This window comes from Cynocephalus volans, chromosome 16, assembly GCF_027409185.1.
Source record: "Cynocephalus volans isolate mCynVol1 chromosome 16, mCynVol1.pri, whole genome shotgun sequence".
In the NCBI taxonomy this organism is placed as follows: Eukaryota; Metazoa; Chordata; class Mammalia; order Dermoptera; family Cynocephalidae; genus Cynocephalus; species Cynocephalus volans.
The window spans coordinates 22,932,294-22,955,207 of record NC_084475.1 but is presented as its reverse complement, the minus strand read 5'-3'; the positions used below and the strand labels follow the sequence as shown (position 1 = coordinate 22,955,207).

The 22,914-nt window shown below is 45.9% G+C and overlaps 2 protein-coding genes across 5 annotated transcripts in view; one reads left to right on the top strand and one right to left on the bottom strand.

The window, feature by feature from the left end:
• TBCD (tubulin folding cofactor D) overlaps nt 1-22,914 on the bottom strand; it is a 193,168-nt gene that overhangs the window by 98,561 nt on the left and 71,693 nt on the right. The window lies entirely within an intron of this gene.
• ZNF750 (zinc finger protein 750) lies at nt 17,673-20,090 on the top strand. Its single transcript, XM_063081334.1, has 2 exons — nt 17,673-19,102; nt 19,244-20,090. Exons 1-2 carry the CDS (start codon nt 17,673-17,675, stop codon nt 19,974-19,976), a joined length of 2,163 nt encoding a protein of 720 aa, XP_062937404.1. The 3' UTR covers nt 19,977-20,090.

Genomic DNA, 22,914 nt, shown 5'->3' with positions numbered 1-22,914 from the left:
AAAATGAGCTACATATAAGACATCTGAAATGACCAAGCAATTTTAGATGTCTATTTTGACATATATAATATACATATTACATTACACATAAATCTAATGTACATAATACATACATGATGACTGAGATTAAAAATGCAGTGTGGCTTCACCAGAGGAAAAGATCCAGTAGATGAGAGAACCTGGTGAAAAAGAAAGAGCTGAAGAAATTACCAATACTGCAATTCAGAGAGGGGAAAAGACAGGAAGTATCGAAGAGAATAAATCCTGGAAGACATAACGAGGTTGACAAAGGTCCAATAGAAGTCCCAGAAGAAGAAAATGAAAATAAAAAGAGAATTCCAAAGAATTAATGACTGAGAATTTTGTAGAACCAGCGAAAGACATGTCAGACACAAAAACATAACTACATAAAGCAAGATAAAAAGAAATTCATACATAAATATGTCATGTGAAGCTGCAAAACACCAGAAACTGAAAAAAATGCTAAAAGCAGCCACAGAAAAGAGGCAGCTCACGTAAAGGAAAAATTAGACTCACATCGCACTTACCAAGAGCAAAAACAGAGCCAGAAGAAAGCAGAAGCCACACTGCAAGAAAACTAGTTTCAATCTAGTCTGTGGACCAATAAAGCCACCTTCAAGAGTGAGAGCTACTTGCTGTGACCTTCTCAGAAAAAAATAACAAGAAGAATGCAAACTAAAAAGAAATTTTCCGACAACAGTAACAGACAGTTTGCTACTAACATACCTTTATCGCAAGAACTACAAAAAAACCAAAAGAAGTAAAATTATCCCAAAGTGGAGTTCTGAGATGCAAAAAGGAATTATGAGCATCAGGAGGAGAGTCTAAACAAACAGTGTCCTTAAAACAGTAACGTCTGATGCTCTCCAGAAAGAGCCAAACACTGGCAACACAGGACATCAGGTGGGCAGTGACCAAAGCTGGGCTAAGAAACTAACTTCTGACTTTAAATATTCTCAATGCAAGCTAAAGGTTACCATTAAAGAAGAAACAGAAGAAACACAATGTACAGTTTCAAACCAACAGAGGAGGAAGATATGGAATGGGATTCGGGGGGACGGGCAGTGCAACAGAAACCCCAACATTTAAAAAGGCGAGCAAAAAAAATTTTAAAGGAGAAAAAATAACACAAATTGCAAGACAGCAGACCCAAATCCAAATACATCAGTACCTAGATTGAATGAACTAAAGTCACCAGTTCAAAATCAAACAGTGAATTTTTACTCAACATATGTCTAAAACTTAAGAATGCAAAAAGATTAAAAGTAGGTATGGAAAAGAATATACTGAGAAAATACTAACCTAAAGAAATCTGGGGCGGCTGCGCTGATGATAGACAAAGACACGCCCATCACAGCCCTTTCTGTCTTAAAGGGGCGCTCCATATCATAGCCAACATCACTAACACTGAAACAGAATTCATTACATGCCGAACACTGTTCTAAGCTCTTAATATACATTAATTCCTTTAATCTTCAAAATAGCCCTCTGTTCCATTCCTAGCTATATGCCCAAGAGAAATGAAAACTTGTATCCACACAAAAACCTGCACAGGAGTGTTTACAACTGCATTGTTCATTACAGCCAAAAGGTCGAAACAACCCAAATGTCTATCGGCTCATAAATGGATGCAAAATGTGGCCTATCCATACCACAGGGCTGAATTGTGCCCCCACCCACACTCATGTGTTAAAGTCCTGACCCCGAGTACCTCAGGATGCAACCGACCGTAATTGGAGATGGGGCCTTTAAAGAAGTGATTAAGGTAAAATTAAGTTACACAGGTAGGGTCCAAATCCAACATGACTGGTGTCCTTATGAAAGGAGGAGAAAACAATAAAGACATCCAAACAGAGTGGTGACCATGTGAGGACACAGCAAGAAGGCAGCCAACCACAGCCAAGGGGGAGGCCTCAGTGGAAACCAACCCTGCTGGCACCTTGACTATCCCTTCCAGCCTCCCGAACTGTGAGAAAATAAACTCTAAAATCTGTTGTTCAAGCCAACCAGTCCACGGTATTTTGTTATGGAAGCCCAAACTGACTAGTACACCATACAGTGGAGTATTCTTCAGAAATAAAAAGGAATGAAGTTCTGACACATGCTGCAACACGGATGAACCTTGAAAACATAAGGCTAAGTGAAAGACATCAGTCACAAAGGACCACACACCGTATGAACTGTCCAGAGCAGACAAACCCACAGACAGTGGATTAGCAGTTGTCTAAGACTGGGGGTTGGGCTGGGGGCATCAGCTAAGGAGTACAGGGTTTCTTTTTGGGTAATAAAAATGTTCTAAACTGACTGTGGTGATGACTGCACAGCTCTGTATATACACTAAAAGCCACTGAACCGCATACTTTAAATAGATGAATTGTATGGAATGTGAATTATAACTGAACAAAATTATTTTAAAACCCTATGAGGGAGGTAGTGCTTGTTCCAATGTACAAGTGAGAACATTGATGCACACATGAGTTGCTTTTCTACTTCTACTTGGGTCAATTTTGATAAATTATATCTTTCTAGAAATGTCTATCATGTCTGAGATATCAAATTTATTGGCAAAAGATATTCTTAACACGTCTTTTTTTTTTTTTAAAGATGACCGGTAAGGGGATCTTCACCCTTGGCTTGGTGTTGTCAGCACCACGTTCCCCCAAGTGAGCCACGGGCTGGCCCTTTAACACAGCTCCTCTCCAAATGTTTAAGTATTTGGTTATTATTCCTCTTGTTTTCTATCGATAAGCCAGAAGTTTATCTACTGCATTAGGCCTTTCAAAGAGCTGACTCAGGGCTCCGTCTCTCCTCCGTCTGATCTTGTTTTCTGTTCCACTCCCTTCTGAGGCTACGTGCACCGTCACCCTTCTCTGCAGCTTCAGCCTCTCTCCTCTTCCATTACAAGCCCTCACTGCAAGATCAGCAAATGACTTCTATATGGGGCCTGAGAGTATTTCAGCTTTGTGGGCCACAGAAAGTCTGTGTCACATATTCTTCTTTGGTTTTGTATCTTGTTTTTTCCACAACATTTTAAAAATGTAAAAATCCTTCTTGGCTCCTAAACTGTACAAAAATAGGCCAAGGCCAGGTTGGGCCCGGAGGCCACAGTTTCACAACTCCTGCTTAAGGCTTTAAATTTCCCTTGAAGCATGCTATTAGCTGCATCCCAAAAAATTTGATATGAATAAGTTTGTTACTGTTCATTTATATTTTTAATTTTTTATTTTAAAATTTCTATTGGGATTTCTTCTTTGACTCATGTTATTTAGAAATCCATGTCTCCTAACTAAACGTTCATGCCTTACCTTTATCTTTCTGTATCCCATTTTTAATCTCATTGCGTCATAATCAGAGAATACAGTCTGTATGCTAGTGAGTCTCTGACTTGCTTTATGGCCTAGTAAATGTGTGATATTTGTAAATGTTCCATGTCTAAGAATGTGCATTCTCCAACTGTTAGCTGCAGGATTCCATATAAATCCATGGAATCAAGCCTATTACTTCTATTGTTCGTGTATCATATACACACACACATTTACATACCTGATAATGTATATATTAGGTCATCCTTCGGTATCTGCTGGGGATTGGTTCCAGAACCTCCCCAGATAATCCAGAGACGTTCAAATCCTTTATATAAAATGGCATAGTATTTGCCTATAACCTACACATATCCTCTCTACGTACTTTAAATCATTCCTAGATTACTTCTAATACTTAATACAATACCTACACACCACTTCATGTGCATGGATTCAGTGCAGTACTGAGCATATGGCAAATTCGAGTTTTGTTTTTTAGAATTTTGTGGAAAATTTTTTTCCCCCGGAATATTTTAGATCCATGGTTGGTTGAATCCACAGACAAAGAACCCACGGATATGGAGGAACAACTGTATATACAAGGGGTCATTAAGAAGTTCATAGAAAGACTCATATTATTTTTTTTTTTTAATTTTTTTTAAGGATGACCAGTAAGGGGATCTTAACCCTTGACTTGGTGTTGTCAGCACCACACTCTCCCAAGTGAGCCAACCAGCCATCCCTAAATAGGGATCCGAACCCGTGGCCTTGGTGTTATCAGCACCACACTCTCCCAAGTGAGTCACGGGCCAGCCCTAAGATTCGTATTATTTTTTAATTCTATTTTTCCACGAACTTTTTGAAGTACCCTTACATATACCTGTCTCCAGTAAGTATTTTGTTTTCTAACAGACTTATCAACAATCAAGAGGTGTGTTGAGCTCTCAGGAGGATACCTGACATATCTCTGTGGCCCTATCAATCCTCTCTCTTCACAGTCTTAAGCAGTAACTCAGGCATCAGCACTGTCAGGGGTCACCTCAAGGCCACATGAATTTAATGCTGGGATCAGTGCTGACGAGGCCTAGGAGTCAAGAGGTCAGTCCGTGTGCATCTCTATCCAAGGGAGGCGGAGGCAGAGGCAGCACAGGGGATGCAGCAAGAGGGAGCCAGCAGGCCAGCACCCACACAGACGACCTGCAGAAGCACAGCCACAGGGTTTCCCTCTTGAGCACCAATGCCTGCAGCTCTGCTCCTGCCTCTGAGTCACTCACCACCCTCTCCTGGAACTACCAGAGAAGGGGTTCTGGCAGGTCCCCACCTGGCTAAGCTGATATAACGTCATCGTCACTGTGGCAGTGCAGTCACATCCTGTGAAAGGGACCTTTAGCATCATTGTGTGGAGATGAAGAGGCAGGAGGAGCGAGTAGCCGAGTAGCCGCTCCCGCTGGGGTTGCCATGAGGATTCATGACACATCCAAGTGCTCAGAACAAGGCCGAGCACATGGCCAAGTGCTCCATGATTGCCACTCTTACTTTAATTCCTACTTTCAGAAATTGAGGTGAACTTGAGTTAACAGAACCACCTAAAGAAGACACCATCAGAAAAACAGGTTTGGAGTGTTAAAGAGATAAAAGCAGGAATGGAAACCATGGTGAAGGAACAGGAAGGATGTGACAGAACCAAAACAAAGGTCTGGAAATAAAGAAAAAAAGACATTCATTGCAATAGATGGGAACTTGGTGGACTCAGGACACAGCCACAGAGAAACGTGGCCTTGAATGCCAAGCTCGGTAAACCCAGAACACGGCAGAGAAACAGGAGGAGACACAAACATGGAAAAGCCACCAGGAGTCCCAGCTGCAAGACCAGAAGGGATATGTAGCTCAGCAACTTCCAGGAATCCTTCCCTCCCTTCTGTCTGTTCACATCTATTTTTTATTGTAAATAACTGATGTTATTTGTGGCATGAGAAAAAAAAGAGAAAAAGAAATCTGAGTGTTAATTCTTTTTTTTTTCACTTGTTCCCATTAAATTTAAGCTAAATGGCTTCTATACATTGCTGTGAAAATACTCAGAGGTCTACATGTAAAAAGCACCTTTCAAGTAAAAAATTCACTCCAAGGCTGCTCCTGGAAAACTGTTTAACAGGTCTGAGACAGGCAAGCAGAATTCCAAGATTCAGACCCTACTGCTAGGGTGGAAAGAGGAGAGAGGACTGTGGGAGTCCTTAAGACCTGGCCCAAGTTCATAAACCTGAACTGAGTTTCCCAATCAAAGACAAAACGAGCATAGCTCAGGGTGTCAAGTTTCCCTTTAGACACAGAAGCTGCAGCACCAATCAACCCTGGGAGAAGGGGGGCGTGGGGAAGAACCAGGATCCTGTTCAAACACACAGAAACAAAAAGCCTTTCAGTGCACTCCGACTTATTCTAAGGAGCCCGAGGAGCCGCGAGGACTCCGGTTTCCACAGTACTCAACTCTGCTCTGCACGTTCCTTGGGCCAAGGCGTCAGGAGGGAGGAGTCAGGGCACCATGTGTGGGTACAAAAGCTACCCACAGGCCACACACCCAGAAACTGCCACCCTCCTGCCAGCACACACACCCGTCCCCTCAGGGCTCTCATGCTTCCAGGCCAAGGGCACCAACCCAGCCCCTCTCGCTCACCAACCCTGAGACAGCCCGGGAGGGGCCTCGGTAGGAAAAAGGGAAAAGAGGGGCCAGCTTGCTTTACTCCCACCCCTCCAAAAAACAAATTAACTCCAATTCCATAATTAGCCCCAATTCCATAAAAATTCAAATAGTGACATTATTTGAACAGCAAACAAATTAAACCTTCAAGTTACAAATAAAGTCCTCCATTCACCCATCAAAGGAAAATAAATGTCCAACAAAACTTGCCCCAAATTTTCTCACACGTTTTGGCCCTATCTCACTAGAATGGCCAAATTAACTGTCATTTCCTACTAAATGGTTTGACAAGATAAATAAGAGTCCACAGACATTCTCAGATTTTTAAAAATGAGAAACCAAGCGCATGGCCTGAGGAAGGTGGCTGGGTGAGGGGCTCAGCTCCCAACAAGGCACATGGCAGGTGGGGGCGCAGAGAGTTGCTGGACTGAGGCCTTGTCGACAAGAGGCCTGAGTCCCAGCTCCCCACACACTGTTCTAGGCCAGGAGGTGGCCCATCTCAGAGTGAAAGCAGGTCTCCAAGCCAGCCCTTGCCCAGCTCCACCACCACCGTGACATGCACGCACACACGCATACACACGCACACACACCCTGCAGAGGCTCTGAGGCCCCCAGCAGGTGAGGGAGCATATGCTGAAACGGCTGTCCAACGCAGGGGGAGGTGCCCAGGCCTGGCTGGCAGCTTCTGAGCAACCCGAGGACAGAGCCTAGGACCCTAAACCAAGCTAACAACCTTCTGCCACACAATCCAAAAACCCAGGCGAGTCTCTGGACCCAATGGACACAGAGTCTTACCCTCAGTCTCCAGACAGTATTCACCTGAACAGACTCGCAGCGGCTCGTGAGGGGAAGTCAGAGCTGGCAGCAGAGCTCAGCACCCACAGGGAAGGGCCTCAGCGCTGAGACTCAGGTAGAAGGGAAGAAGGCCCGGAAAGGAAAAGTGGAAATAATGGAAGTCCAAAGAGACGGGGACTCAGAGGGAGAGGCAGGACACAGAGTGTGGAGGAAGGCAAAGCTGCATGAGCCATGGGTACTGGACACGGGGCCACCACCCCTGGGCAGCTCAAAACTGAGACTCTGGGGAGCCTGGGGATAACAAGCTTCCCTGGACAGTCTCTCACCATGGGAATTCCACCCAGAAATGAGCTGCAATCAAAAAACCCCAGCAGATACACTGTCGATGGAAAGGGCAGGGGCACATAACAAAGCCCCCTTCTAGCTGCTAGAAAGGATGGCAGGACAGGAGCCACACAGGGCGGCCTGAGCAGCACGGGAAGGGCAGCAGGCAGGACCGTGCAGCCCATAGGCAGGTGACGAGGCCTTTTCTGCTGCTCCTATGAACAGTGCCCAGTGAACCTGTGACAGACCCCAGTGGCCATGCCACCCAGAGCCTAGAACCTGCTGGGGAAGGGAAGCCAGAGCACATGCCCATCCTTACCTCATGTCCTCCCACCGTCCCAGGTCCCACCCCACTGGCCTGAGTTCTGTCACAAGGGCAGAGCTCAGGTTTTGGTGAACACCCTGAGATACAGTGCCATGGCAGTCAGGTGCCCTCTGCCCCTAGAACCGCCCCCTCAAGCCAGTGCCACAGGGACAGAATGTCACAGAGCAGCCCTTCACTTCAAGGACTTCAGATGTCATCCTGGCATCTGCTGGACACACCTCTTCTAACAAAACAACAATTAGACTGGGAAGCTGAGACCGTGCCTCTGGACTCTCTGCAGTTTTCATTTCCTCCTTCCTTTCCTCTGTGTGTGAAGAGTTAAAATAAAAGCTGTTCTGTACTCACTCACAAGAGGGACAAGATGCAGGTGGCGTGCATCCGTCACTGAAGACGTTCTGAGAGACATGGTCCTCTCCACCATGCAGACGCCAGCGAGAGTCAGAAAGACAAGGCCCAGGGAGGTCAGGTACCAACTGCCTGAGTCACAGACTTGACCCTCAGCAGCCTGGCTGCATGGCACACACGTGAAGGGATGGTGCTGCTGAAAGGACGAGGCAGGTGGGGACGAGCCTGGCCACACGCTGAGCCTTGCCCCTCTCCTCACAACCACAAGAGCTCAACCGTGAACAGCTTTTGGGCCTGTGTGCCCCCAGCTGGCATCACCCACACCCAGCAGCACCCATCTACATTCAGCTGTGCCCGACTCCCCCTTACAGGCTCTACTGCTGCGGCCCAGAAGAGCAGCTGCTGCCCCAAATGCCCCCCACCAGACACCCCACCCACAAGGGGTCACCACCTCGAGGTGAGGCACTTCCTCCACACGGCGAACCCTCCGCCACCTGGGATGATTCTACTCAGTCTCTCTTCACGCTGGGTACCTTGGCCAAGTTACTTAACCTCTCTGTACCTGTTTGACTCTGTAAAGCAGGTGCATGGTAGCTAGTGTGACTGGACGGACCCACACAGGTGAGCACTCAGCACGGCACCCCACACCTTGGGGACACCCAGCCAGTGCCAGCCACCACCCCTTCACTCCTCTCAAGATTTGACCTTTGAGGCCAAAAGCTTGATCATAAGACTTCTGGGTAATGTAGTGGATTGCACACAAATAGTGGGTTGAATTCTACTAAAAACAACAGAAAAGAACTTTTTTCTTTTTTTCTGGCATAAGCTGCAGGTTCAAAGAGAACAGGAAGGCGGCGGCAGCAACAGGAACATTTAGGAGGCTGAAGGGGTGTGGGCCAGCAGTGAGTGCCTTGGACCAGAGGAAACCCAGACTCTCTCTGACCTACAAAAACAACAAAAATCCCTGAAAGTCTCAAAAGCTGAGGCACCAGAGAAATCTGGGGTGGGGGTGGGCCTAAAGCAAGGAGCACTGAAGAGGCCCCACCCCCTGCCACTGCCCTCCCTACCTCTGCAGGAGACAGAGTTAATGCTCCAGAGGGGATCAGCCCCTGGAACAGAAGTCAGATCACCCAGAACACAGGAAAGCTTCACAGGAGAAACGAGGACTACCCACCTCCAGTCCCTACCAAAAACACATCATCGAAGTCCTCAGAGAGAAAAGAAAGGCTATTGCAACTACTGCATAAAAATAAGGCACTAAAAAAGGAACATTCAGAGAACAAAACAGAACTCTTGAGAACTAAAAATGATAACTGCAGGAATGAAATACTTAGAAGTGTCAGAAAACAAAGTTAAGGAAACAGAGTACTGAGGGTAAAGAAAAGAAACTTCAGCAGAGAAAAAATTATGTATAAAAAATCAGGAAATGCCATTTACATAAAATTCTAGAATAGGTAAAACTAATCTGTAGTGGAAAAAAATCAGACTGGAGGCTGCCACAGTTTGGGGAGACAAAGACAGAATGTTGGGGTACTTTCCAGGGTGATCAAGTGCTCTGCGTGGTGACAAGGAATGCACCTGCCAAACTCATTAAACGTACTCAAGATCTGTGCCCTTCCCTGAATGAAAGTATCACTTTTAAAAAAGAACTGTAAACTAACAGTTAAAACATGCCTGCTGAGGCATTTAGGGTCAAAGGTTACAAGTGTCTGCAACTGACCTCGAAGCAGCAGAATGAATAAAAGGATGCGCGGATGGCTGCACCATAGAGCAAAGGCGGTAGGACGCTGAGCGCAGAGTCCAGGGTTGGGCCTGTGCGCATTCGGTGAAGCATCCTCAAAACGCAGCTGCAGGAATGAAAACATTCACACAGAAATGCTGAGGGTCAGGAAGGCGCCAAGCTTCTCAACAGCAGCACTGGGAGCTGATGGAAGCAACTCTGGCCCAGAATTCTACACCCAGCCACACTATCAATCAGGCAGAAGGTAGGACAAAGACATTCTCAGCCATTCGAGGTCTCCGAAAATTCACCTCTCGTACACACTGCCTCCGGAGCCTGCAACAAGAAATGATCACACCAACACAAAGGACTAAGCCGCACAAGGGGACAATGTGGCCCACAAAGCAGGGCTCCTGTACAGGACAGAGACAGAGAAGCCCCAGGACGGTGGGGAAGGCAGGCATGAAGGCAACAGCGGCAAAAGGAACTGACAGACAAGCCCGATGCTGGCGGTGGAAGGGTGGGGACAGGGCTAGCAGCAGACTGGCATGCTGTGGAATCAGTACCAACATACTCAGCTGAGGAAAGGTCAAAGTCGTGCTTCTGGACAGAGGGGACGCAGCCCCGCAGTTCCCCTACTTGCCCCTATGCCTGGGCTTGCCCGCGACTGCGCTGCAGGTGACCTACAACAGAGGTAATGCTGTGATGATTCTTGCCTTGCCTTCTGGAGGACTGGAGCTTTCCACCTGCTCTCTTGGAGTCCTGAGCTGTCGTGAGGCCGACCACCCTCTTAGGGAGGCCTCCAAAGTGAAATGAAATGGAGAAGGAGGGGCCAGCAGGACCCCTCCAGGACCCAGGCAAGTGCGTGAGGTTGTCCTAGACCCTCCAGACCAGTCCCTGGCCGGCTTCACGCCACTGAGTGACCCCAGTCCACACCAAAACTCATGACCCATAAAGCCATGAGACATGATGAAATAGCAGTTGTTTTAAGCCAATAAGTTTGGGGTGGTGTACTACCAGCAGCAGATGCGAGGACAGCAGGGAATTGCTGTTTTTTATGACAAGACTTGCAGAACTTATTTTGGATTCTTTAAATTATGTGGAAGTCTAATTTGGGAAAATAACTAAAAAATTTTAAAGAATTAAATATAAAAGTAAAAATCAAGTAAAATATTAAGTCTTTAAAAAGGGGGAAAAAAAAAAAAAACAGTGTGTCTGGGCCGACAAGCCTGTATGCCACGGTGTCGCAGCCTCTGCCAGGTGGCTCCAAACATGACCAAGGGCTGACACCAGCTTACACTGTCTCAAACCAACACCAAATTCCAGCCCTCGCTAAAGCCAGGGTGACAGCCTCAGATTAAACAAGCAAGCAGTTAGGGGTGAGGGCGGTTAAACTCGCCCAAAAATTGTCTTAGTTTTTTGGGTTTTTTTTTTTAAGGTGTCGGGGGAGCAGAGCTGATTCCCCACCAGTGGCGCATGCCTGCTGTGCAGCCTGCACAGTGCTGGTGCTGCTCCCGGGCGTGCTCTGGCAGGTCCCTGCGACAGGCAGCTAAGGCTTGCTCCCTCCCTGCCGGCTCAGCTCTCAAGGGGGACCACGGACAAAGATTCTCAGGAGCAAGAGTAAAGGGTGAAAGGCACACAGATGAGAAAAGGCCTTGTTTGAACCTTCATGGCCAGAACACCATGATCCACGTCCCTCCTAGGGAACATGTGTTTAAGAATAAATCTAAGTGTTTACTTGCCACTGTGCACATATGCTCGAGTCTCTAAAGGAAAGTCTCACACTCATGTCTTTATTATAACATCAAATATTTATCAGAGTATGACCTACACCATAGTAATCTATATTCTCACCGTCAACGCACCCAAACCCCTATAACCCATAAACATCTGGATAGTACTGAAATGGCATTCACAAAACTAAAGCAAGAGCTTCCTGAGGCACCAAAGTGGCACTTGGCTTGCTGGGTCTGCGGTGACGTGAGCAGCTTGGTGGGTGCAAACACATGAATCGTAGCTGCGGGCAGGAGGCATATCAGGTGCATCTCTACGCCCCGAGGGCTCAACTCCTACACTTAAATCCCTCCCACTGGAGCAGCAGGCTCCAGTTTCACCAAGCGAGCGTGAGAACAGGTACTGCTCCCCAGGCACTGTCAGCCACAGCCACCAGCACCAGGACCCAGCCACATCCCAGCACTGCCCACCGCTGGTAAGTACTTACTATTTCTTTTCAAATTCAAGGTTTCTTTCAAAACTACTCTCAGATGTGTGTTAAATGTCTGGCTGAATGAGTCGCTGCCCGCTGTCTGCTTTGCCTTGCTCTGGGCTCTGAGGGTTACTCAGGACCAGCAGGTGCACTGCCGGGATGCAGACCACGATCACAAAACTTCTAGTAATAAGCCTGATGCTTTGTTCTAAGAATATGAACACATTTACTTGGAAATCAAGTCCTCGTTTCTGCCATAAAATTCATAAAAGTTAAACCAAAACACAAATTTGTATTATTGCTTAACTGTTCCTTACCTTAAAAATAAATTACATTAAATTTTAACAAAAAAGAGGCAAGGATCATATGTATATATACACACACATATGTATGATTAGACAGTTGTTGGTTTTAGTTTCTAATTTAATTTTTAAAACATTTAAAGTAAGTACTATTTTAACATAAGCTTACAAAAACAAAACTTAACCAAAGAGGTTAAGTGTTTTTTTTGGTTGTTAAGGTTTGATACACACACACACACACACACACACACACACACACACACACACACACACACACACACGATTTTGTTCCTTACATTGAATTTCTCGTAAATCTGTATGAGAACAATTATTGACCAAATTATTGGCTAAGTCTGACCAAAGTCGGACTTCATCTAAGCAGAATCTGTCCACATTTGTTATCATAACTTTTGCTTCTCATTAACAAAGGCCTTCTGATGTCTTGGACTGAGCTTTAGGGTAAATGAGGCAGGCAGGTTGAGCTATGCTGTATGTTGCTGAATGTCAAAGCTGGTGCATTCACAGTGAAGAGTTCACGTCTGTAACTTGGGATCTCTGGCTAAAACTAGAGGTAGTCCCTTTCTGGATCCATTCTTCCAAATTCCAGAAAACTGCCTTTTTCCCTAGGTCATGGTTGTCCTGAAGTTTATCCTTCATTTTAAACAACTAGAAGTCTGGGAGGGAGTGGCGGTCAATCACTGGAAAAGCTCAATTGGAGTAAAACTCACAGATCTCGTTCTTGCGACACCCCAGTGGGTAGGCGACAATGGCGTGTCCTTGAGTTATGCAATAACGCCACATCACAATATTGTAATTATAGCATGCCCTTCAAAATGTTCTGCCTGGCGAGGCTCCTTGCCAGACAGCTGGACACCACCAACAGGAATATTACAGCATTATTTCAGTTCACAGGTTAGCATGCATGACAAGCATAGTTACCCAGCCTGTCACAGAAATGTCCTATAAAGTTAAGCTATAATTACCTCCACTGTGCCCACTCAAAAACAACAACAACTCTTTCTCTTGTCTATCTTTCAAAGCTCAAACTCCTTAGAAACTTTTTAACACACCAGCCTCTCACAGTTATCCTAACAACTGGTAACGACATTAACTGTCCATACTTAGGAATCTCTCAAAAGACAGTGCATGGGCAATTTAGCGCTTTAGAAACAAGACAAACAAAACCCCGTAGCCAAGCGAAACCGCACACCATTCAAAGCGCTGTGTGGGCAGTTATGCCCGGATGCCCGGATGGGTGCACTGTGAGCAAGAGGAGAGATGAGCTCTCAGCTCAAGGCACTTTCCAGAGGCAAAGAAAATCAGCTGAATACTAGATGTTTAAAAACTTAAATAGTCACATTTGTAAATACAGTAGGAAAATCTAAGTGGAAGCTCATGCAGGACCCTGTGCATGTTTTAAGTCACTGCACCCCCACTGTTTTTACATCCTTTAAGTGTAGAGGCTGTCTATACCAGCTGCTTTGTTCAAAACATTCTGGAGAGGGAGATCTACGAGGCTGGCTGGGCTTGGAGAAGGTGTGTTTGAGAATAGAGCACATGTTACCCGACTCCTTTTAGGGGCAGGCTGAGAAGCGGCCCCGAGCACAAGCATTTCAGGGACAGCCACCTCTGATCCAGACGGGTAAGCCGTGTGGAGACGGCCACGCTCCTGTGGTCAAATGGGAAGTGAAGGGAAGGATGAAAAACACCGTATCATTTAAACCTCCTTTAGGATTATGCTAACGTCTCAATTTTAAAACATGCTAACACTGCAGTTCTCAAATGAACGCCAAATAATGACAGGGACACCACATTATTAACAACTCAATACACAGCTCTCCAGGTAGGCATTAACTGAAATAGAAATGTGCCTCCCCCGGGAAAATATATGTCAAACACCTCCTCTTATCACCTTTAGAAAAAAACTTTACTTCTGAATGCAAATCCAAACTTACTGTAAACAGCTGAAGTTCTGGGTTATACTGTTTTGGCAACAATATACTCTCTTTGGAATATTTAACACCAGCAGCTGCCAGACAGTACAAAGTCCAGCAGGTGTAAACTGACCAGACAGAGACTATTTCAAACCTTTGTGCTCACAGAGGTGCATGACTAAGTGAGGTGCCGGCTGTCAGGTTTAGTTTCTTCATCCTTGTAAACCTCACCTGGGCAGGACGTAGAACTCACAGGCTGACATCATCATTCGGAAGCTTACAAAAGCATCAGCTTTATCCCACTTACTTCTGACACTACTGTAGTTTTATAGATTAAGTAAGCCAGGCCCATCTTACATCTGCATCTAAGCAGCCGTGCTCCTTTGTTTTAATTAGCCAATTGGATAAACTGACCTCTCAGGATTGTACAATGTTACTAAACCTACTGCACCTGGAACTCCATTTTTACACAAATTCCCTTCAAGCAATTAAACCCTATAATAATCTCACCTCCAAGAACACTGGCATCAAGGAAGCCACCAGGGATCCCCCCACCACACCACACCTGTTTACTGTCCTAAGCTCACTGACCGAAGAACAAAAGGCAAACAGCACAGACCAGAACTCCACACACAACACTACTTGACTGAAAAAGGACACATCAATATAAAAGCAATTACTTCCCAAATTATTCTTCTGGCTAATACTGTGACAACTTACATATAATTTATCTCCTTTAAAACTTTTTAGAAAACTTACCAATATGGGTATACCTTTTTTTTTTTTTTTTTTTTTGCCTGAAAGTGTAAGCAGTATTAAGCAATAGTGCTTCTAAAACTAATGTCACCATTTTCTTAAATCCTGAGGGAATTCTTGTGTTCTAGATGCTGGGAGGTGGCATATCCGCATTCACTCTTGGTATCGCTAGGACACAGCTCGCACTTGATAAACGTTTTGCAACTGTCATCATTTTGATCGTGATGCTTCCAGCCTGTGATGAAATCATCAGTTTTCAGATCTTTGCCATAACACATCCTATACAATCCTGGGAACCTGACTTACAGAGGTTCTCACGCCTTCAGAACCAGGAGCACAAGGAGGCGTGCCCGCACAGGCCCGCTGACTTATCTGGCTGGCCCAGCGCTGGCTGGAATCAGGCACCCGCTTCTCTGCTTCCTGACAGGAGGCAGGGAAATTGTTATTTTATCGCCCAGGGCAGATGTGCCCCCCAAGGTATGGGCCAAACCCATAAAGAATTATTTCACATTTTTTCTTTTAATAAGAGGGGAAATTAGAAAGACACAAAGCTATCATTACATGTTTAATTTCCTCGGCTTTGACACTGTGGCCAGTAGCTTCTGCAGCAGCACGCAGTGGGAGAGGAAGTGCTGGGCACCCAGGTCAGGCATCGCCAGCCCCAACTCACCAAGCAGAGTGCTGTCTGTCCGACACCATGTCCATCAAACACCCCAGAGAGGGCCCAGGGCCTTGACCTCTCCCTGGTTATGGGGCAACAAAAATCTTCTCATATCCAAAACACATGCTTCACTATCACTGCCACGCAGACTCTTGTCACAATGGGAGGTTTTAGGTCTCAGCAAAGCCCTCTTTTCTACCCAAACCACTTCTTGGTAAATAAATGTCTTAAGAATTGGATGATAAAATGTTAACAGAGACAGTTTGTATGGGGGAGGGTGGTTCTTTGTGTTTTTAAGAAATATGAATAAATTAGTAGAGAAACCAGTTTGCTGACAATAAAATCAGATAGCTTTCTTAGAATTTAAGGTATCCAAATGAAAATCAAGACTCACTCCTGCTGCTAGCTACCCATGACCTCATGTCTGGTGTGTGGGATGGGACAAAGATGCAGGTAAGAGTAACAACGTTTCACTTTGTGAAAGCGAGTTTCTTAGGTTTCCCATACACATTTTTCTATTTGTAAAAGGCTGCTTTTCTGTTGAATGTTTTAACCAACTGATGTCTAGACAGTGACACTTTCTACATAAAATCCCAGACTCAGGACTGACCACACTTGCACAGTGAAAGAAGTTTTCTTAAATCATTTCCATTTAACTTTATTTTTAAGCTGTTTGAAAGTATTTAGAAGCTAAAGACCTTTTCCTTTTTACATGCTTTACACAAACTCAAGTGCTTGGCCTTGACTGCTCACAACTCTGCATCCAGTCCTCCACCACCCACCTTCCCCCAGGCACATGTGCTCCATGGGCTGGTTCAGGACCAGCAGCCACCACCCAAGCTGCCAAGAGCAGCCACTCAAGCTGCCAAGAGCCCCCAGAATCTAGGGCCTTTGTTTTCAGATTTGGATTAGTATGCAAAGCCAGAGTCCCAGGATGTGCAGAACACATTTCTGAAGGAAACCTGGGACTGGGGACCCTCAGGGAAGCATCCAGAAGGGCAGGCAGCTTTGGACAGACACACTTACATTCCCTGGGGAGCCCAGGGCCCTGGAGTGCCAAGGATTAGGCTGGCATGGCTGGAGGCCAGGGTCACTTCCTAAATGTTAAAGGCTGCGACAGCTTCCTCCCACAATCCAACCATCACTGAAACAGGTACCACTCCCTCTGGTCTCTTCTTGAACACTAGACCAGGGCTGCAAAGCTTTGGTTTCGCCATTTAGAGGTACATCCAGGAAAGGCAGGCATCCTGTGCGACAGGTTCCCTGAAGTGAATGGGTGAGCTTCTTCCATGGCACTGATACAGCGGGCAATGGACAGGAGCATACTGTCCCTTGTGGGACTTACAAAGTCACTTCAACAGTATTTCAAGCCATTTGAGTCAACATAAATATAGCATTTGTATTTGTATCTGAGGCCACATGAATACTGCTTAATGATGGGGTTGGCTTTTCATTTGTGGTGTTAGAAGCAGTAGGTTGAAGTCACATGTTTAAATGTTCGTTTTTATATACCAGTATGTAGAATACACAAACAATGTGGTTAGATAAGGCAGGACCACCACGGAGCATTTAATGGAACCATATGATCACACTGTCCCTGTTGCAAGTGTGTGATTTCACAGCATGAACACAGGAGCAGTTGACAGCACTGTGACAGGACCCTGTCCGGAAATTCCAGGGAAATAGACCAGGCTCAGTCTCCTCAGGCCGCTGCAGGGCTCTCTCGAGGGAAGGTACAGATCATGGGATAAAGGTTCCCAAAACTCAAAGAATTACAAGTATCTCAGAATTGACACTAAACACACCACACACCACACTTCTCTTGGCCCCAAGGCAATTCTTTCAGGTCAGATTTAAGAAAATAGAAAATATCGTGGGAGAGTTGGCAGCTGGGTTACCAAAGAGCAAGGGTGCTTCTGTTGATCTGATACTTGCACCACCGCAGGGGCAGGTGGATAGAGTCATGGGCATGCTATGTGCGCTGTCTCCCCGGGTGCCCCTGTTTCAGTCCCCCAGTGAGACAAATGAGGACAAATGTGCTTGTGCTTAACCCACTAACCATCATTCTGACACCAAGATTCTGCTCCTCCATTGCAGCTCCTGGTCACCACATGAACAGGACTTTCCTTGTCAGACCCTTGGCATGTGGAGCTGGCTTTAAATAAAAGTGCTTGCAAAGGAAAAGAAAAACAGTGACAGGCTTCTTCTAGAAACCACCAAGTCTGCACTAAATAGTAGTCAGCAGTGATAATTCCGCTTGGAAGACCAGAGTCCAAAACATAAAGGAAAATGAGTCTTCTCAAAGAGCGAAAACCGAAGAAGCCGCATTACATCCCAAGGCCTCCAGGAAAGCCCTTCAAGTATAAATGTTTCCAGTGTCCCTTCACATGCAACGAGAAGTCTCATCTTTTTAATCACATGAAGTATGGTCTCTGTAAAAACTCTATTACTTTAGTATCAGAGCAAGATCGAGTTCCCAAGTGCCCTAAATCTAACTCATTAGACTCTCAGCAAACCAACCAGCCAGATCCCACAGCTAAGCCAGCCTCTTCCAAGTCTACGACAAATGGACTCTCCAACTTTGACTCAAAGCTTCAACTCAGCTTTGCGAAGGAAGACATCAGGGAAAACCAGGAGCCGCAGCCTCGGGGAACCCACAAGTGTCCAGGACAGAAGCCAGCACTCCATAAGGAAACAGCACCCCTGAGCCCAGCTCCAGAAGCCGCCCTGGGGGCCCAGCCTGTGCTGGAAGGCATGGCTCGGCCTTCAGCGTTTGTCCCAGTCGGAGAGCACAGACTTAAAGGGCCCGAGAGCGCTGAGTCCCCTGAAATGCTGGCTTTAACCAACCCCACTGCCAAAACCGCCTCCTTCCACACCAAGTCTGCATTCCACACTCCTGGCTACCCCTGGAAAGCTGGCTCGCCCTTCCTCCCACCTGAGTTTCCACATAAAATCCCATCAACAAAGGGGTTCGGAGCCATTTCCCCTTATGTGCACCCCACAATCCCAGAGTACCCGCCTCACTTTTACTCAGAGCATGGACTGGCCACCATCTACTCACCCTACCTGCTGGCCGGAAGCCCGCCTGAGTGTGACACGCCTCTGCTGTCCGTCTATGGGGCCCCAGACCAAAGACACTTCCTGCCTCACCCTGGGCCAATCCCCAAGCACCTGGCTCCATCCCCATCAACATATGACCCTTACAGACTTTTCCAGCAGTACCACTCTAACCTGCCAATTCCTTATGGGTTTTACAGACCAGAGTCCACGTTTCCCTCCTATGGTCTCAGACTACCACCTGTCGCCGGCATTACACGAGATGAAAGCTCTCACCTGCTGGAAGAGCCCTCCCTGGTCTACCCAGCCTCGAGTCCTTCCAAGTTAAACCCTTCAAACTCTCACAAAAAGCACACTGAGTTTGAGAAAGAAAATCCAACTCCCGAGGCTGAAGACCCTTCTGAAGATGGGCAAAGGGACACAGAAGGGGCCAAAATGAGCCCCCGAGCTGGCAGCGCAGCCACAGGCTCCCCGGGAAGGCCAAGTCCCACCAGCTTCCCACAGACAAGCCAGACTTGCGACGGCCTGTGCGACCTCTCCAACAAGGCGGCCCCAGGTGCCCTGGGAAGACCCCGTCCACCCCAGCAAAGCCCCACAGCCTTCAAACCTATCAGGAAAAGCACAGAATGCCCTCATGCAGACAGAGCAGAGTCTCCAGAAAGGTAAGAAAATTTCATTTTCAAGACCTCCAAGGTAATGCTTTTGGTTATGCTCAATTAGCCAAGTTTACACTTGCTCAAAATGCTTTACGTAGTCACTTTTCTAAGCAAGTTCCTACTAACCCTTCTCTTGGCTTCTTCTAGCCTCAATGCTGTGAATGGAGACCTTTCCGCTCAGACAGGAAGCACCTCTCTTGTCATGGAGGCCACAGCTTCCAGCCCAGAGCATGGCTCCAGAACAGGCCCCCTCAACCTCTCCAAGAAATCAGAGACAAAGCTGGCAGCCACTCACAGACCTGTGTGCCCAGGAAGCACCCATGCAGAAGCCCCACCCTTCTCAGAGCTGCAGGACCTGCCCCTCAATCTCTCAGTGAAGGACCCCTGCAACGCCTGGACTCCCAGGCCTGCCTTCCCTAGCCCACCACAAGGAGCAGAACTCGCTGCTGCTGCTCAAAAAACTGAAACAGAAAGTTCTGGAGACAGGCCAAGCCACACTGAGCCAAAGCACAATGGCTTCAACACCAAGGAGGCCCTGTTGACGAGCCCCAGTGAGAAGGCCCCATCCGCACACGCAGTGGACACCAGTGACGAGCAGAAGCAGACAGCAGCTGTGGCCCTGTGTCAGCTGGCAGCCTACAGCCCCAGGAACGTACAGGTGGGCGATGGGGAGCCCACAGCCCAGGAGTTCACCTGCCAACAAGACACGCCCCCTCTCAGTTCCAAGGAAAACCAGGAGGCTCAGAGTGACCTCAGACCCAAAGGACAAAAGAGAACAAGTCAACGGGATGCAGGAAAATCCCATCAGGGAACTAAGAAAATGAAGGCCAATGACACAGTGAGAGTGTTCACCCTCCGAAAAAGAACACGGGTGTCTTAATGCCCGGCTCTCAGCACACTTAAGGTGCCGTAGCTGCAAACAGGCCTCTACGGCAGATGGCAACAGCACTAAATCTTAAGTGGCACCTTCACTTTTTTATCTGGCCAATTTATACAAACACGTTTCTTCTTTATTCTCAAAAAAAAAAAAACCAAAAAAAAAAAAAAGCTGCAATTCAGTTCAGCTGATATTTTTGTAAATATCAGGCACAAATATGAAGAAGTGCTTCAATGTCTGGTCATAAAAACATCTGAATGACACATCTCTAAGACTTTGACTTTCATTTTTGTAAAATGTCAAATAAAATGTATAGAACTAGAAGGTAACTTAAGGTGTAAGCCATCTTATAGGAGATCTTTTACAAATACTTTTCTTATAAATATTTTAGCCTTAGAATAAATTGTTTTAACTGTTTTTCTATTAATCTAGTGTGTGTTTTGAAGTAAATAACAATTGCTGGAAGAAAATGCCAGGAAAAAACCTTCAGTACTAGCATTAAAGTACTGTATATAAAAAATATGATTTGTTATGACTAAATAATACACAGCATTATTTATATGAATAATTTATTTCCATTAGGGAAAACCTATTACTGGTGAGGGTATTGTCGATTTATTCTATTTGCATATGTTACAGTGAGTTTTCTGACTTGTTCAGCCTCCTTTTCCACTCCTTGAAATGATGTATATGTTGCTAGTTTTCCAATAAACTCCTGTGTGAACTTTAAGGATACATGAAATGAAAACAAATATAAACTCTACATTATCCTTTGGAGTATGCTGCCATAATACACAATGAAAAAAGAGTTTGTAGCTGAGGACGCAATTCAAACAGAGAGCATATTTGTGTTTGTGCATGAGTGTGTGTGTGAGCTGTGCATGCATGTGTACAAACTAGTGGTCATCCGGTGCAGCCACACGCAAGTCACCTCTAGGGCCACTTGAAGACCACCCAAGGGGTTCTCAGGCCTCAGGGTGCTTTACGAAAGTGAAGTTCTGAGCCTCAACTCCCCAAAGCTCCGCCTGAGAAAGGGTCTTCTCCAGCCCACCCCATGTCCCTTCCACAACAGCCCTTTCTTTCACTGTTCCAGAGAGGCAGCCTCTCACCCAACACACTGGAAATTGAGGACGGGAATCATGCCTAGGATTGGGTGAGAATGCTCACCACCATTCCCAGGACCAAGGATGTCCTCACAGAGCTGTCCAATGACATAACACACAGTGTTGTGGCACGAACTTGGAAAAAGTCCCAACAATGAACATGCTGAAACAAAATCACTGCCATTCCCAACTACTTACTTATGGAAACAGGGATTCTTAGCACTTTGAGCTAAAAAATAAAAATCATATTGAAGCAGAACCTTGCCTTATTTTGGTTAAAAGCACAACTCGCCAAAAGATAGTCCAAACTAAAAATCTATCTTATTAATAACTATTCAATAAAATACTATTTTACATTGTTCTGGTTAATTTTATAATAATAATTTTTTAAAAACCCTATCTAGAAGAACTTTCCAATAATTAGTGCCTTATGGCCATATGAAATGTAAAAGTTAAAGTTTTCATTCATGTGCTTCCCTTTGTTGCAGACACAGGATAGTGTCAGGCGTCATCTCAGATGACAAACAGGAGGAACCAGGGGCAGCTGAGAGCTCTTCCACAACGGTGCAGCCTGGGGAGCTGCTCCAGGGACCAGGAGGCGCTCAGCCCTGGAGCGCTGGGTTACCACACAGGCGCTGTGTGCCTGCAGTGTGGAGCTGACCCTGTGAAAAGGCCACCTCCTGATGCAATTCCTCCAAAGGTCATTTGCAATACCACATCCGTAACAATCAGGGCAGGCCTTCTGTATCTATTTGTGAAAGCAAAATGAATGCCTAGGCTTTATAACAAAACAAAACAAAAAAAGTTTGATTTTTTTTGGGGGGGGGGGGGGGCGGGCAGCTGACCAGTACAGGGATCAAACCCTGGGCCTTGTTATTGGCACCAGCTCTAACCAGATTTCTAAAGTATGCTGCCTTTCTGCACTTGTGCATAACCTGACTTAAGAGCTACAAGTGTCTAACTTTTACATACAAAAAGTAATAAGCTCTCAAAAAGTTAAACATAGAATTACCACATGATGCAGTAATTCCACTTCTGGGTATATTGCTGTAGTAGATTGAGTTATGTCCCTCCAAAACTCACTGAAGCTTGAATTGTGTCCCCCAAGTTTTATGTGTTAGAAACTTAGCCCCCACTGTGACTGTTAAGAGTGTGGGAAATCCTATTACGGTAATTGAAGGTGGAGCCTTGAAGAGGTGATTGGATTGCAGGACCCTGCAGTGAGTGGATTAACAATGGTGGTCAGGGGTGTGGTTCTGAGGGCTTTAAAAGAGAAGAGTCTGTCTTTCTCTCTCTCTCTTTCTCTCTGCTCTCTCTGCTTCCACCATCTGTAATGTGAGACCCCTGGGTCACTGTTGCCACCACCAGATAGACTTTGGACTTCCCAGCCTCAGAAACTGTAAGCAATAAATGTTATTTTCTTTTTATAAATCACCCAGTCTCAAGTATTTCTGTTACAGCAACACAAAACGGACTAATACAGTATATCCAAAAGAACTGAAAACAGGGTCTCAAATAGATACCTATACTCCCATATTCAATAGCAGCATTACTCATGATAGCCAAGAGGTGGGCAACCCAAGTGTCCACTGACAGGTGAATAGATAAATAACATGTGGTGTCTACATACAATGGTCTATTATTCAGTCTTAAAAAGGAAGTTCTGACACACACTACAACATGGGTGAACCCTAAGGACACTATGCTAAGTGAAATAAGCCAGACATAAAAAAGGCCAAATATTGTACAATTCCACTGATATGAGGTCCCTAGAATAGGCAAGTTCATGGGGACAAAATGTAGACTTGAGTTGCCAGTAACTGGAGGGAGGGGTATTG

What these genes read in the sequence shown, in the direction of transcription:
- ZNF750 (XM_063081334.1), top strand. Translation starts at nt 17,673, where the DNA reads ATGAGTCTTCTCAAAGAGCGAAAACCGAAGAAGCCGCATTACATCCCA. An exon ending in AGAGCAGAGTCTCCAGAAAG is followed by an intron (nt 19,103 to 19,243) that starts GTAAGAAAATTT and finishes GGCTTCTTCTAG; the next exon opens with CCTCAATGCTGTGAATGGAG.